Source organism: Gallus gallus, chromosome 6 (genome assembly GCF_016699485.2).
Source record: "Gallus gallus isolate bGalGal1 chromosome 6, bGalGal1.mat.broiler.GRCg7b, whole genome shotgun sequence".
Classification (NCBI taxonomy): Eukaryota; Metazoa; Chordata; class Aves; order Galliformes; family Phasianidae; genus Gallus; species Gallus gallus.
Window position 1 is genome coordinate 16909299 of NC_052537.1, and position 17202 is coordinate 16926500.

Consider the following 17202-nt stretch of genomic DNA (forward strand, 5'->3'; position numbering starts at 1 on the left):
GTCTTTCTATACTCTACCATTTCAAAATTCCCTACCTAATTTTGTTGTTTTTTTTTTCAGAGTGGTTTAGCCAGTTTAATTATATGAAATTTTGAACAATTCTACTAATTTTTAATTTTTTTTACTAATTGTTTAAACATAAATCAGTGGAATATTACTATATTGAAACAATGGTTTGATTATGATTTGTTTCCACGCAGGTATGGACCTGTTGGTCTCTTTGGCTGCTCATGGACACATGGACACAAACTGAATTTCCTAGCTGAGGAAGTAAAAGTTGGCTTATAGGAAGTGGCTCCAAGGCAGAAGTGGATGCTTGTGTGGTGCACATCTGATGGAAACATTCCTGTTGCATTTGCTTCTCTCGTTCATTGAATGATATGATTTGTGTGAGGAGAATCTGGGCAAAAGCACTCCCTGTTTGTTTTCAGCCTTTTTTTTTTTCTTTTTTTTTACACCTTTAACAGATTAAGTTACAGTAGCCCCAGCATACAAATGAGGACATAAATACTTGATACTTTTCTCACTATAGCTCTAAAAGAGTCAGGGTGCAGAGTGAGGCTGTAAGTAGTCTTGAACTCGGTTATCTAAAACAAAAACACAAATCTGCCAAAATAAAGCACAAAGTCACTTATACAAGAAGCAAAATGTAGTACGAAGCATTTGCAGATAAAGAAAACACATATGTTTATTTTTTATTATAATCCTAGCAACTGGGAAGGAGGAAGTATGCTTCTGTAAAATGTGCAGAACAATTCTGAGCTTTGGCAACTCATCTTCATCATATTAGCATTGGTGTTATTCAGTTTTTCTTTTCAAAGGGAACTGTTGGGGTTTTGGTGGGTTTTTTTTTCCTGTTATCATTGTTTTAACTCTTATGTTTCAAAATTGATTTATAAATCTGGGTATATTAACTGCTCATTATTAAATTAGCTGAACTAGAGGCCTCAAGTGGACAGATTAGGACATAACTTCTGAAACATTTCCATACCAAGCAGTATGCTAATATATCAGAATAGAAACAAACTGGAGTAGATTCAGCAATACATTTAACATGGAAGGAAATGCGATCCTGAAGACTGACCCTTACGTCCTCTGTAACTTCTGCCTGCAAGTCCTAGTGACGTTAGTAAGTCTTGCACTGTGTTTTCACTAACTGCAAACTTTTCAGTCCCCTCAGTGATGTTTATTTCTATTTGTACCCTAGAAAGTACATTGTGTTAGTTCAATAGCTCATTAATAGTCACTGTCTGTAAGATGGGAGGAAGCTTCCACTAGCAGCTAGCAGGAACTCATCAGCGATTTTGGAACAGTATTTCTTCTTAGAGCTTATAAGCTGTGATGCATCATAACCACGGTTTTCTTCCTAAAATACCTCTGTTACTGGCTGCAGAGTAGTTTAGTGGATGGAATTGAAGTGGAGAGGAAAAAATATTAAATCTACATCTTCAATAATTCTAGTTTTCCTAAAAGTAAAGCATTCACTGCATTTGTATAGTCTCTCAAGGTGTTGTAATGTATTTAGACCTTGCTATGTAGGGGAAAAAGAGGAGCAACAATAGGGATTTTGTGTTTTAGTGGTAGCAAACATATGTAAATGTAATTTTTCTGTATATGATAAAAGAACTACCTAGCACAGTTATTTCTCTTGAAGGCAACAGTGTTTGTGCATGCTGTTTATGGAAAACATACTCTGACCTGCTGACAGCTGATTTGGTCCAGTGGAGCATATGCTAGAGGGTACAGCACCAGTCAGACGCAAAATGAACTTCAGAGAACAGTGCTACAGAAGTGTAAGGTAAGTGCCTAGTTCTTCATAAACAAAGGCTGCAACACCCTTATTAAGGTGTGTGGATTTGGAGAAGAGGAAAGAAACTTTTCCTGATGTTTTCTGTGTTTCCTAACATTGCTGACAGTGATGGTTAGGGTAGGAGGTAAAAAGTATAGAGAGCATTCCCAGTGACTGGAACATCTTGCATTTAATGCCATTTCATTTACATATTTTGGCAGTGTGAATTAACTCCACCTTTGTAATGAATTAGTAAGTCACCTGAGTTATGCACTAAATCCATAGCTCAATGAAGAATGAGAAGGCAGATCTGTGAATCATTTTGGGGGAGGGAGAGAAGAGAAAGAAGAAAGTGAAAGAAAAGAGAATTTGAGTGGGTTGGAGTTGAAGGAAATAGATGGGTGAAAAAAATGAGTAACAAGAACATGTATGTATGTGCTGCATCTCTTCCCTTAGATGTCTCCATCTTTCTGGAGAATGCTTGGTGATGGGTCTATCTGAATTTTCTTTTTCTCTCTATGTATACATTCCTAGGCAGAAAGGGTCCTCAGAACCAGAGTACCGCTTTAGCTTTTGAGAATGGAAGGTTGCTGTGGAGGGTGATCAGTGATCTTTATAGGGCTAATAACGTTCCTGCCACTGTAATTTAAACTATGCAGAAACATTTACATACCACTTTTATATGTATGTATAATAGACATAGGGTAAATAGTGTAGCAGCCAGGTTGGTGTTTATACCAGCTGAGACAAAGATAAAAACACACTTACATTTTTACAAATCCCTCACTTGCATTAGGTATATTTTGGAGTCTCTTAACACTGCCATTTCCTGCTTAGCACTATGAGTGGTGAAAAGCAAAAGTAAGATTTGTACACATCTATGTTTGCTGCCACTAGCATTTCATGACTGCAGGTCACTGTTCAGAACATTTTCAAGCCTAGTTATATAGATCTGTGATGCACCTTTTGCACTACTTCTTCCACAGTTACTATCACTACTGGAGTTACTATAAAGCTTTGTGCAATACTGGGAAACTGCACTGACTTAAAGTGAGAACCAGAGTTATCAGATAGTTTCTAGTATAAATCGCAGGCTACTCAGCTACCACAGTTTTAGCCTATTGCACTCGCTTCCTGCACATTTCCTTCACTTTCTGGTTACCTCAATGATCTGGCTGCAGTAGTACAGACTTATGTTTTGAAAGCTAGTCAAGGCCCCTGTTTTTTTGCATACTATAACAATTAAAAAAAATAAAGAAAAGGCTATGGCATTCTGGCCTGTGGCACTTAGCCTAACTTTAGAATTTTAGATGATATTTTTCTAAGCAAAACCCAATAGCCACATCTCTAATTAACATCTCACACCTCTGCAGTGGTGGTACCTCAAACTCTTCTATTGGTTTCTCAAAACGTTGTTCACTTGTTCTGTTTAAAGCATTCCTTCCCCCTCCCTTATTATCTAGTTCAAACTTTTCCTTCCTTAGCCTTAAGCTATTGCTCCTTCTTCCATCTGAGACTAAGCAATTCCCTCTTTTCATTTATCTTACTATCTTGATGATAATAATAGACTATGAGCCAGTCACCTCTATTCACTCTAAAAATTGAGTTCACTCTGCTTTCTGCTGCCCTCCTTTGTGTTCTCTAGTTTTCTTAAAGCCTCCACAAGCAGGAGACCTGGCTAACAAAGTATTCTAGGTACACAGGCCTACCTATGGGACATTATTTTTAAAAAACACCCCATCACTCTAAAACAACTGTGATGTAAAAGCATTAATTTCTACCTTGAGTTATGTTGATCCATGAACAAGATGTCCTATAGAGAGGAGAAATCCCTTGCAATCAGTTTTTAGTTAAATGAAAATTTAGTGAGATAAAATGATTCTCAGATTTGATCTGTTACTAAAGTGCAGCTTGTCTCCTACCTCAGCAATGCATGAACAGCCGTGAAGCCTTGTGGCCTTTTTTCTTGTGTGTTCCTGGCAACCACATAGCTGGTCAAAGTTTTTCTTGACCATGCTGACATTTGACAGCTACAGTATTGTGGTGGTAACAATTTCATGATGCTGGACAAAATATCATAAGTATATGCTGTCCATCTTTCTGAATTATGCTGCTATGTTATGAACAATACAGTTTACCGTAAAAACTTGTCTTTGGACAGCAAGGAAGTCTTGTGTAGTTCTAAGAGAAAATTTTCAAGTACTTGTATTGAATACTTGCACAGTACAGCGAGGGATCAAAACGCATTTAAGTTAAAATGTGGCTGCTTCTGAGTCACTCACGGTTCATACGAACCGCAATACCATTTCTGGCAATTCAGAGAACCATTTCGAGCAGTCACTACCGAGAGTCAATGAAATGGAACAAGCTCTTCAAAGTTTTGCCTTCCTTATGTTTTTCTCCTGCTTATAGCACATCTTCCCTCCTCAGACCTGGTTTATCTCTGCAAGATTTGCTCTATGCATCCTTTCTCTTGGGGTCTGGAATACATCTCTCTCTCTCCTGTGATTCAGTTTCTTTCTTAGAGTTTTCAAAAAGTCCTCGTTGGGTAATTAGATGATTCTGGGACAATGCATTGTGCCAGTTTTCAAGATATGTCGCTGTTAGAATCAGAAGGGACTGTTCTGACCTCATGCATGAGATGAATACTGTATTTCACACAGTCACTTTTATGTCTAGCTTCTGTCTGGACTTTTTGTCTAAGGTGACTATTTACTTAAATACATATTCTACTATATCTTGTACTATTTAGGTGAGGTGTCAGAAAAGTCTGTTTTAACATAACACCTATTTATTTAAACATCTTTTGCATGCAGCTCAAATATGTACTGCTTTCAGATGGAGCAGGAGGAAGGCAAACAGATCTGCATCCCAAATGACTCTACTCCCCATGGTATAGATTAAGATGGAGTGACTTGATTATTCCCTGTGCCTATTACTGGCTTTTTTCTTCACTATGAGAGCAACTGTTCAAAAAGTATTCTAGTGCAAGCTAGAGGAAGGATTGGAATAACTATCAGAATTGCAGTCAGTCTTTTTTTTTAGTGGGTATAAAAATGTGTGGAATGAGGTGACCACTTGGTGGCAAAGCTGAATGGCAAATAAAATGCGGTTCTGCTTTTTCAGTAATGCTTTTATTTGACTGGCATCTATGGGAGATTTGAGGTAAACTGTCAGCTTTATAAAGACATGCTGACTTCTGCCTGCAAGGCTGTATTTCAGTAATTGCACTAACTTCCAACAATCATTATGCTACTTGTGGTGATTCAACCTTGTTTGGTCTGTTGAAGACAAGAGGTAGTGAATCAAACAGCTTTGCTTTCATTATGAAGTTATATTTGGTAAGTTGGGGCAATGTGAGTGAATGTATCTTCTAGAGTCTCTTCAGCTGATTTAGAGACAACACTACCTGAAAGCTTCAATAGCAAGCTAAAGGACTTGCATATATAGTTCAGTAATATGTCTCTCACTAATACAGGTTTTGTGTTGTCCTCATGTCAAATGCACTTTATATTGTGATGAGACAAGGCAAAATATATTTAAGAAAACCAAACAAACATCAACAACACCTTGAGAGCAATAAAAAACTAAAGTAAATGTGCTAGCTAACTTCTCTTTCTAGGTGTTGTTACCCAAAAAAAAGGGGAATTCAAATTATTTTTAACGTTTTATAGAGAGATATGACATCATTTATTAAATCACCTCGATATATTTTGCAGGGCAGGCAGCAAGCAGATGCATCTGCATGAGCCTTTTCCTCAGGTGGTGCCTGGCTGTCACTGGAAATTTTTCAGCATGGTAACCACTAGGTATGCTGTCAGGAAGCTGATGTCATTTCCTCTCATCATGGCATCAGAAAAAAATTATAGGTTGCTTTGAAAATAATGCCTCTTATTTATTTCTGTGAATCTACAACAGCTACAAAGGGCACAATAATACTATTTGATAGAGCAAATTCTCAGCTACCAAACACTGTTTTTCAGCCTAGTCACAACCAACCATTAGCTATGTATTTTCACCAGCCATGAACAAGAACAGCAGGCCACTCTCATAAAAATCTGCAACAGTGGAGGTGACCTACTGTCATTGCTGCTGAAATGCATCAGCTCACTGTGCTCACATCCACTACTTGGTCTCCATCAATGTTCAGTAAGCATCAATAAATGTCAGCGGGTGCCATGTCTTCCATATGGAAGAACTCTAATGTCTGGTGTCTGACATGAAAGTGCATATGAAGCATTTTGTCAGACTGTCCCCCTGCTGCCATCTGTCACATGGCAACGAAGTGTAACATATTGGTGGGAAGGTTCAACCTCTACTGCCAATGCCACCAACATCTGCCTCCAACATCATAAAACATCATAAAAAAGGGGCATTATTTTCTGAGCAGCCTCCATAGTATGCTGTTTCCTCACTCGGAGTTCTGTGCCAGCCTGTCACTTCATATCCTTAGGGTCAGTGTGCATTAGCTGTGGGCTCAAGAGAGAAGGAAGCAACTGAAAGAGGCATCTCTTTTCCAGTTCTGCCTCAGGTGAGGTGAGAAAGTGACCTGGCTATACCAAGCAAGGTCTCAGGCTTCCTCTGTGTTTGGCAGTATATGGGACAATGGCATTTTTCCCTGTTGTTTCACACTGTCAAACATCAAAACTGCATTTATCAGTGAGCTTCACTTTATTCTAAAAGACTCTGAATTCATTATTCTTTCCTTGTTCCAGTGGGTGCGCTTCAAGCTAATTCTAAGGCAATGGGAGCAATATGTACTTACTGCCCTCCCTACCCCATACTCTCTGCGTATCCTGAACTGATAGATATGGATGATGTTGAAGCAAATGAGCTTTTTTCCATCTAAGAACCAGACCCTTTAAATTGGTTGTACAATGACAGACATTTGTAGAACATGTGGTACAAAGTAGTAATTCCTACTACTGGGGAGCTTAGCAGTAAATCCAGAGTAGTGATCCCGGATTTCTTTGTGGTGCGTACTCTAATGTATCCCAGCTCTGTGTGCATGCACACATTTATCTTGTGGACAGTGAATTAATAGAATTATATTTTGAAAAGCTGTTTTGAAGTCTTAGGTGGTCCATTAATAAATAACCCAAATGGCTATAATTCTGATTCACTTAAGTTTAGCAGTTGCTTCTGATGAATGTTTTTAATTTTAAAATAATATTTCATTCAAATTTTTTCACCTGGACTGTCTCTGTCATGTAATAAATTAAAAAAAGTCAAACCAAGCTCTTGGATAAGCTATCAGTTTTTATGCAATTTTGGTGGTCAAGCAGCTTTTCATGCTCAAACTGATGGGTACTGAACCTCAGCTGTTGGTCTTCTGACCTGGATAGGGCAAGAGCAATGCCTCGCTGTGAACTTTGGCTTTGTAACCGTGTTTCCATAATTCCTGATTGATTGTGGTGAGTAGCACAGCTCAGTACGCTCTTACACATTTCTTGCTTATTAGCCATGATGCGAAGTAGTGCTGTATAAGGTGTATGCTGCATTTGTGAAGGTATAGTTTTATGTATGCGCATAGGTGCCTGCTAGATAGGGCTGGGTTTGTTGGCAGTTAAGGCAGCAAATGGCTACAGTTTATAGCCTCATGCAGAGGGTTTTTGGTTGGGTTGGTTGCTCGTTGTTCTCTCTCATTTTTTAGCCTGGGTAGTTCTTGCGATCTGCACGGGTCTGTACTGGTAGAACTGAGGAGAGAGGCTGAAATTAAGAGGAAAGCAGCAAACACTATTTTTGTTGTTGTTTGGGGGGGACGGGGGGAAATTCTTTGTTTCTTTTCTAAATCAGTTATTTATTATGGAATAGCGGCAGACTATGAGTGTTACATGTAGCACAGCAGCACCCCCAGCGCAGGCTGCCCGCTGTCTTACGTGCACATGCCTACGGCCCCGCGGGCCGGGCCGCTGCGGGCACAGGTGCGGGGCGGAAGCTGCCTCAGCCCGTGGGCCCGCCGCCACCCGCCGCCTTACAAAATGGCTCCTCCGGCGCGGGGGCGGCCCCGCGGAGCTCTCCATGGTGGCCGCGGGCCCCGGCCCTGCGGCGGGTCCGCGCCGTTCCGCCGCCCCTCGGTTGGGGCCTAGCGCCCGGCCGGCCCGGGGGGCGGGGAAGCGGTGGGGCGCTCCCGGCTCCGCCGCCGCCGCCTCCCCCAGCCGGGGCAGCCCGCAGCGCCGGGCCGCATCCCCCGCCCCTTCCTCTCCGCGCCGCCCCGCGAGGAGTGGAGTTTCGCCACGCTCCCTTACGGCCGCGCCGCCGGCTCGGCGGAGCCAGGAGTTTCGCCACGCTCCCGCAGTCCCCTCGTGGGGCGGCGGCGCGGTGCATGCCGGGCCCGAGGCGGACTGTCCCTTCGCTGCGCGAGGAGCTGGGAGCCGCGCCTGCCGCCATGTTCCGCCGGGCCGCCGCCGCCCGGGGCCTCTAGCCGCCCGCGCCCCGCCCGCCGCCCCGCGCCCCTCTCCCGCCAGCCCGCGGGCGGAGGAGGCGGACGAAGGCGCCGCCGCGCCCAAAAGCCGCCGCCGGAGCCCGGCAGCGCTCAGCGATGTCCGCCAAGGAGGGGAGCAAGGTGCTGCTGCTGCCGCCCCACGCCACCAGCGAGCGCGCCGTCAAGGGTGAGCGACCCGCGGCCCCGCGCCGCCCGAGGGCCCGGCCCGGCGGAGCGCGGGGGCGGCGGGCCGGACCCCCCGGCGGGAGGCCGCGGTGGGCGCGGGGATGGGTGGCCCTGGGCGGGGGCCGCGCCCGCAGGTGGTGAGCGGGGGCGCGGGGCGAGGAGAAACGGGGCCGGCTTTGTTCCGTGAGGAGATGCTGCGCTGGGCACCGCCGGGGGAAGGCGCCGCTCGGCTCGGGCGGCTGCTGCCGGGCCGGCCTTGCGTGGGGCTGAGCCGGGCGGGCGGCCTCACGTAGCCCGAGGCCTGCGCCGCGGCCCCGTGTGCGGCCCGGCCGCCACTGACACCGTCCCGCGGGGGCTTCTCGCCCGGGGCGTCGGGCCCTTCGTGCTCTGCGTGGTTCTCTACTGTCTGCGCATTGATGCCGGGTCGTTACGAGCTGGCAGTGCGGGGGAAAGAAGAGCTGCAGCCTCCTGCTGTTGGCGGTCGGCTCTGATGGACAGACTCACCTTGATCCATTTCTTCCCGGGTGTCAGGGTTTTACTGGAAGTCTCTACAAGCCAAATGTTACGCTGCTGGGAGGGAAAGGTAAAACATTTCCAAGCAGGTGGCTCTGCGTGACACTGAGGCTGTCCAGTGACAACAGTGCTGTGAAACGCAGCTCACCCGGTCTGTCATCTTAGTGTTTGAAGGAGAGTAGCCCTTTGCAACTGTAGCGCTGTGCTTGTTAGGTTTAACCTTTCTGTTTGGATGATGCCATCAGCAATAAGCGTTTCGGTTCTTTGTTTGCTTGGATGACAGGTAGCACCCAGAGGTCTGACACGCTGCTGCGTTTGGCTGTGGCTCTGTGAGCGTGGCTTTGTGGCAGCAGCCTGGGGCAGCTGGAAATCCGTGGCTGTGTGTAAAGCAGCCTGGTTGCAAGGCTGACCTTCCTAAGAAGGCACAATCCAACTGATTTCAGAGGAGAGATCCTGTTCATTTGGCTTAATGGTTGGTCTTGGGAAACAAAGAGGATGCTTCTCTCTTTAGCAGGTGCTAATTAAAGCCTCGGAAGCCTATAATGTTTTGGAAATCTGCACGTTCCCCAGTGTGCTGGCAACCTTTGCTCACAGTGAGTTGCTGCCCATTGGGGACTGCTTAACCTGTTGATTTGTCTGAACTCATTGTGAGAGTAAAAGTAGAAAACGATAGAACTGGCAAATTAGGGACTCGTGGTAATTGGGGCTGTTGGTGCTAAACCATTCTAACAGTGTTAAGGCTTGCTGAGGTCTTATAGCTCTACTGCAATCTGTTGTAACAAATATAAGTTCTTCAGACAACGTGGAAGAACCTGCTGGTTTCCAGAGACTTTGTAACTCTTTGTAAGGTGCTGCCTATGAATCTGGTTGCTAAAAAGGGTGGTTAGGGCTTGCTTCATTGTAGCAGGATCACAGCCTAAGGCTACAGCGTTTCTCTGAACCTGGTTGTGTGGGGATACATAGATGTTGTAAAGGTAAGCAGGCCTTGGTACCTTCGTCCGGCAGAACCACAGCCAGTTCAGCGTTCATACAGTGGCATTTTTCTCTTCTTTCTGCCAGCCTGCCTCCTCTGTACCTGAACTGTGGGGTTCTGGAGGGAGCCGGGCAGCTGTGTGGAGCTGTGTTCTTAGCATGAAGGGCAGACTGCCCCACCACTCCCTGCCCCAGTGGGATGCAGTGCAGCTTGAAATATTTCGACAGCAACCCCAGCAATGCGGGATTGCAGGTTGTGTCAGGGCATAGGGGGTGTATCTGTGCAACAGAAATACATTTGTTGAAAGCATGTTAAAATGTGACATCTCTGTTCACAAATAGACTTGCTACCTCTCACATACAGGGAGTGCTCCTCATACTCTTACCTATGGCACGATGAACAGATTACAGGGATGGTGATACTAGTTTAAAATAGGTAGGCCCTCTGCTTTTGTCAAGACAGCACTGTGTGCCAGGGGACAGAAAGTATTAATTTATTCTGATGAAAATGCGTGGACCAGGTGTGCTGGTGAGAGTATTGAGTGGTTAAACAACGTCCTGTACTTTTTAATTCTCGAATGCTAAAGAATCATTTAGAGCTCGGAGCTTTTCAATGAAGTATCAAGTCCATCACTGATAGTTACTAATGAATTTATTTACTGGAATACGTTTCTGGGAATCTTCTTCGGGGAATCATTTTTCACTGAAATTCAAAAGCACTGTTGGCTGGAAAAGCATATAAGAGGTTCTGATTTCTTGGATGCCGTCAGCTCTGTTCCCAGAAGAAATCTGTTTGAGGCATCCAGGTTTTCTGCCTCTCATCGTTGAGGCGTTTCATTTATAACATCTCAGTTCCCTGAGAGCAGCCACAGAACTTGGAAGAAAAATGCAGTAGTGTTACCTGGTGTGTCTGTGCAGTACAGCATTGGTCCGTATTTGGGTTCTCATGCTCTCCGTGCAGCACATCTTCTAAGGAGGAAACATGAATTCAGGACTTAATGCTTGTTGGTATTTGCATCGCTTTATCTGTTGCTCTTATTTCAGCTTTTTCTTTCTCTGTTGGTGGAAGAGGGGAAAAGAAACTATCAAAAATGAGATGCCATGAGAAATTAAATTCTTCGTTGTTAGTACACGTTGGCAGAAGTGGGCAAGAGATACTCACAAGAAAAAACATTACTAATGATGTGGTAATGTAATTAAATTATTAATTTAATTACATACAAATAATTTACTGATTAATGAAGCTAGGGTAATAATTAGGATATGGCCTCCTTTTTATTTTGACCTGTATATTTGTCTACTCATCAGAGGTGCCCACGTCTAAAAAATACCTGAAATGTTACCAGTTAGAATGTTCACATTGGACATACGCGTAACACAATCATGGCTTCACATGTGCCGTGTGTGCCATCTGGCTGCATTGGCCTTGCATGCCTTCCAAATAAGAATTACAAACTGGTGGCTGCTTGTATTATAGTATATCAGAAGCTCATATGTATGTATGTATTTCATTTCTCAGTTAAGTTGTGTCTCAGTAATTTGTACTTGCAGTTTCTCCTGTAAATGAATGGTTAGCTGTAGAGTTGAAATGCACAGATTCACTGGTGACAGGAGACAGGGTGAGGGGAAATGGCCTCACGTTGCCCCAGGGGAGGTTTAGGTTGGATATCAGGAAACACTTCTTTACAGAAAGGGTTGTTAAGCAATGGAATAGGCTCCCCAGGGAGGTGGTTGAGTCACCATCCCTGAACGTGTTTAAAAACCCTTTTGATGTGGTGCTCAGGGACATGATTTAGAGGAGGTTTGTTAGGGTAGTACGGTTAGGTTGCTGTTGGACTTCATGATCTTTAAGGTCTTTTCCAACCTGAGCAATTCTATGATTCTATCTGTGGCTTTTGGTTTCCCCAGGCTGTCAGATGGCCAGGCTTCTGTTGCTGCATATGACAGAGATGAGAAATGGTACCTGTATTCTTGATTTGCTGCTTTCTGAGGTGCCCTCTTCATGTCTGAAGAACACTTAGTCTTGTGCCATTATCTAGTAGCTAGTATTACGCTAGTATCTTGGAAGATAGCATTCAAACTGCTGTTAGTATTTGATGGCTATATCTGGTTCTTCTGATTTTACTTTATTTTTGCGATGAGTGACTGCCTTTGGTCAACATATGTGAAGATGATGTCTGCTTTTCTGGGTATGGGAGACTTCAGGATACCTTTATTTTGCATAAAAGCCATGATAAAGTGTGATAGGCAGATGATCATTTTTAGCTATTAAATGATAGCTTATTGAAGCAACTCAACTACTCTGCAAAACCCAGCGAGAAGTAGCTCATGGTTTAGCCTGGAACAGGACCCTAAATTAAGATACTAATAGCTACTTTTTGACAGTGATGTCCACGTAGGAGAAAAAGAATTGTTGTAATGTTTGACTTCAAAATACAAGCAGCACGATGACTGTTTTGAAAATATGGTTAGGCCCTTAGAATGCCTTTATGCTGCTGCCTAGCCTGATTCCAAACTGATTGAGAAGAGCAGGAGGCTATTACAGAGAATATTAACACTTTGGGGGGGGATGGGGGGGGGAGTCATAGTTATGATGTGGGAGAGAAAATGGAATGGGATGGAATTCTGATGAGTTATGTTTGAATAGCCATATGTGTTCTTTCTCATTTTTTTGAGGGAGTAGTGAGAATACATGAACTGTAAATAATATCAACAAGCAGCAAACAAAAAAAAAACCCCACACCTGCCTTAGTTTCAGTAGGGCCAACTGGCAGGTGAGGCTTGGGATGGAAAGGCCAGAGCAGAAGTCTGGTAATTGCTTTCATCTGCGTTTGTGATGGAAAAGCCTAACAACTCTTTCCCAGGTTTCTTTTTTTTTTTTTTTTTTTTTTTCTGGATGGGACTGAAGAAGCCTCACAGAAATGTAAATGGTTTCAGTACATACCAACAGTATGGATTTTTAAAAGTGTATATCCTGGACCAGAAGATATCTTTCTCGTGGCGCTAATGGAATTTTTCTTTTCTTTGGGGTTTTCGGGTGCAAAATTGCTGATCTATTTTCTGTAGCCTGTGGCATAACTCATCTTCTGAGTCTGAGAAGTGGAGCACAGCAGCATTTTTACCAAGCTCCAGATTGAACTGAAGAGCTGTAGATCAGTGAGTTTAATTTAAGCAGACTTGCAGCACTTGTGAAAGAGTAGACTGACTCAGTCCCTGGAGAAATATGGTATTAAAGAAGAATTGGTCCAGTTTTCATAGAAGGGAATCCAGAGGAATTTTTAGCATTTTTTTGGAGGAGCCTGTAATGTGATTGATCCAGGAAAAACCATTGATCACGTTCCCTCATCAGAGTCTTTAAAAGAAACAAAGGAGAAAATGTTCTCTTTTGGATCAAAATTGGTTAGGAAAGAAAATACATGGATGGGTAATAAACTTCTGCACTTGAAGAAGATTAACATCTGTCTTCAGTGCTCTTTAAATATACTCTTAAATTATTTAGAAAACAGAGCAAATAGCAAAGTAATAGCACTTACCTATGTTAGTAAACTTCCAGTGGTGTTTCAGAAGGCCTTTGTTAGACGGAGCGAGTGGCTGGTGAAGCTGCAGGAGACACAGCTGTGATAAAGGCCAAGTAGTAGAGACTACAGGGGAGGAACATCCTTTGCTGTGGTGAGCTTTGGAAATAAACAGTAGGGTCTGTACGGGTGGTGTTCTGAAAATACTAGTTTGGTGACAGTTGAACAGACTGATGGGAATTCAGGGATTGTTAGCAGATCAGTTTAGGACAAAGAGAAAGAGAAAGTAGCAGCATCCATTTCATATGTCTTGTGTTAGGTGTTCATCTGTAACGGCAGCATGTAATTTTTGGTCCCCCATCCTGGTTTTCTTCTTTATCTAGAGATATGTTCAGCAGCAAAGAGTGCATTTTGTGTGAGGCAGAACAGAAAATTATAAATCTGTAACTTGGAGAAGGGGTAGATAAGTGAGGTGCGTTGTTGGGTTTACCTCAGTTCTTACTAGAAAAGATTAGTAGGAAACGGCTGCAATTTCTGTTTCCCAGTGAAAAGGAGAAAAGCGGTACTGAACAACGTTTTCCTGAATTGAGTATGAAAGAAAAGTGAGATACTTTTTCATATAATTCATAATTTAAATTGTGGGATTCATAGCAATTACATGCAGTAGTGAAACTTACTTCTCTAGAGGAAATCCTTAAGCCAACCTGTTTGGAACATGAAGCATGGTGAGGGAAAGTCCTGTGGATCCATCGGGGGCAGAAGCATGTTTAAACACTAAGTAATCTCTTAGCATAATGCAGAGTGGTCATTTTTAAGGATGGTCCTCCCACTGGTGGTTTTCAGACAAGTAATATTTTTTTTTCTGAGAGAAATTTTCAAAAGCATTCACCAAATTAATAGAAAAAATGCTCAGCATAAAAGGTGAATGCAGCATGACATATTGGGCGCAACCACAGTTTCATCTGAGATTTATAATTTTATGAAATTTTTAAGACTGTGAGAGATAAAAGAAATAGTGCCCGCAGTGCTTTAGCAAAGTTTCAAGGTTGACAGGGTCGTCTGTCTTTGCTTTAAGAACACTTGACACTGTAGCAAGAGACATGCCTTTAAAGAAACTTGAATGAAGGGATAATTTTTGTGGCATTTCAGAGTAATGCTTTAATTTATAAGGAACTGACTTTGCTGAATATGTACTGTAATGTTTGGGATGAGTAGGGTAGCTTGTATTTTTTGACAGCTATTGATCCTAGATTTCTGATTCAAGAGGATGCTGTCGTGTGTTAGTGTTTAAGTAATACTGTCAAGGTTGCAGGTCTGTAGGCCAACCGTCTGTGATGTCTTCATGCTATTTCTTCTCCGTGTGATGTCCTACCAAGTGAAAAAGGACAATTGGATGTATTCTGTCCTTGTAGCAGTACTCATGGATGCTATTCTTCTTGGTTCATTATAGATATTGGCATAGAGGTGAAAGCTCCAGGGATGGACCAGAAGATAAGCTAGGAATTAGGGTTTGTTATTTTTCTGAATGCTGGTTCATAGTTAGCAATGCACTTGTGAAACCTAAACCCCCAAAAGCCCACGAAACACAGCCAAACAACAAACACAGACAACAATGCTGGCAAAGTGAGTAATGCTGGCTTTTCTTCGCAGAGCACCATAGATGTATTCACTTAGGAGTCGTATTCATTTATGAATATTCACTCATCATTATGAATACTCACTCCAGCAGTGAGTGTGAGCTTGCAGCCTAGAAGGCCAGCAGTATCCTGGGCTGCTTCAAAGGAGAGATGACCAGCAGGGTGAGGGAGATGACTGTCCCCCTCTGTTCCGCCCTGATGAGGCCCCACCTGGAGTACTGTGTCTGAGCCTGTGGCCCCCAGCACATGAAATATGTGGAGCTGTTGTAGTGTGTCCAGAGAAGGGCCATGAAGATTATCAGAGGGTTGGAGCACCTCTCAAGTGAGGAGACGCTGAGAGACCTGGGCTTGTTCAGCCTGGAGAAGGCCTTGCTGCACCATGTTGGTATTTAAAGGGAGCGTATAAACAAGATGGAGATGAACTTTTTACATGGTCTGATAGTGATAGAAGCAGGGGGTACAGTTTTAAACTGAAGGAGGAGGAGATTTAGGTTAGATGTTAGGAAGGAGTTCCTTACTCAGAAAGCGGTGAGGCACTGGACTGGGCTGCCCAGAGAGGCTGTGGGTGCCTCCGTCCCTGAAGGCACTGAAGGCCAGGCTGGATGGGGCACCCTGGGCAGCTGATCTGGTGACTTGGGGGGCAGCCCTGCCCATGGCAGGGGCTTGAAACTAGGTTGTCTTCAAAGTCCCATCCAACTGAAACCATTATGACGTTTTATCAGTTTGTGGAGACGTGTTTCATGTATATCTGCCACCAATGCATCACATTATTCCCTTGTGTTAAATTGGGAGATCTGACACAAACCCAATGTCTGTGTTTAGCAACCTTGGTAATGTGAACTGAGGCTTTATCTGTGAAACGAAAAACACTTTTAAAACACAAAATGGAAACTGGAGAGTTGAGCATGCTTATAAAGGCAAAGCCCAGTTTATAAAACTTGACATGGGTCCTCATTATAGAGGGAAAAGGGCTCATTTTTCTTTCAAAATCAAAGAAAAGAATTGTTTAAGTTTGGAGGTCTTAGGAGCAGTTCCACACTTGCTTGTGGGAGTACACTGTACTCTTGATCCCTTATACTTTTTCCTACCATTTGTCTAGGAGTTTTGATCTCATCTTGTTTCATGAACCTTTTCCAACAGGGTGCCTCTGATACAAGCCAGGTTTAACCGCAGTTAGTAAAATGGGCATATATACCAGTGTGGTTTAAATTTACAGCATCTACATGTTAGATTTTATTAGCAACTACTGTTGTAGTCAGTTACTAGGCAATGTGAGATCTGCTTTGGGTCTGGAAGTAGCATGTTTGTGTTAGTTGCCATACTGCACCTCTCTGCAGGGATTATTGCATTGAGTGAAGTGCTACACTAATGTAGTTTTTCTGCTTCTGAACCTCTTCACAGTGTGCTGCAGATTTATCCATTTGGATTCATGATGACTTTTGGATCACTATAGCATGTTTTTTTTTTTTGTTTGTTTGTTTTTGTAAGGTATAAATAAATGAGCCCAGGGATTCATGAAAATCCACCTATAGAATTAAGTTTAGAAGTGGGGTTTTGTTTGTTTGTTTGGGTTTTTTTTTCATTTGCTATCTCTGTTTTATGTAGTACTGCAACATAAAGATCCATTTTCTTCTTTGCAAATGTATGCTAATAGGAATAGAAAACATCATCACCTTTTGCTGACAAAACCAAGTTACTCATTGTTTTTTTTTCCCTGGCTTTAGTGTTTAAAGTTTTGAATCAATGCACTCAAAATTGTACCATCCGTTCGTACTTTAAAAGTAAAATCAATTACATTTTACTGGTAAGCAACAATTTGAGTTAGAAAATCCTGTACGTTGTTGTAAGTCATGGTGTGTTATCTTTGTTACTAAGATCTCTACTTTTGCTGTTGGGATGTAGTCTGTTATTTTGTACCACAGCATGTACTGCTTTAGCGATTCATCTCAGTGCTTATCTGTTGCTTAGCTTTGCAGGGAGTGGAAGAAGGGATTCCTTTAATGACCAACACCATGTTATTTCCTTAGGGTAATTCCTGTTAATTACCATTCTGTTGCAGTCCCAAGAGCACAGGTTCTGCACAAAGACGTTGAAACTCACAGATTGTATTTCTGTCTTGGAACACATCATGCTGCAATTCTTTTTCCTTGGGCTATAACATTCTAT

General features: G+C 43.0%; 1 protein-coding gene across 11 annotated transcripts in view; it reads left to right on the forward strand.

Annotated features, from left to right (window-relative positions):
• The first annotated feature begins 8135 nt into the window (after nt 1-8135).
• PPP3CB (protein phosphatase 3 catalytic subunit beta) overlaps nt 8136-17202 on the forward strand; it is a 50048-nt gene continuing 40981 nt past the window's right edge. For all 11 annotated transcript variants that reach the window (XR_003075545.3, XR_003075546.3, XR_005860608.2 and 8 more), the window contains exon 1: nt 8136-8400. Coding sequence is in view for 8 of the 11 variants with exons in the window: in XM_025151454.3 (XP_025007222.1) it covers nt 8331-8400 (70 nt within the window). In the remaining 3 variants the exon portion in view is untranslated. The remainder of the gene's footprint in view (nt 8401-17202) is intronic.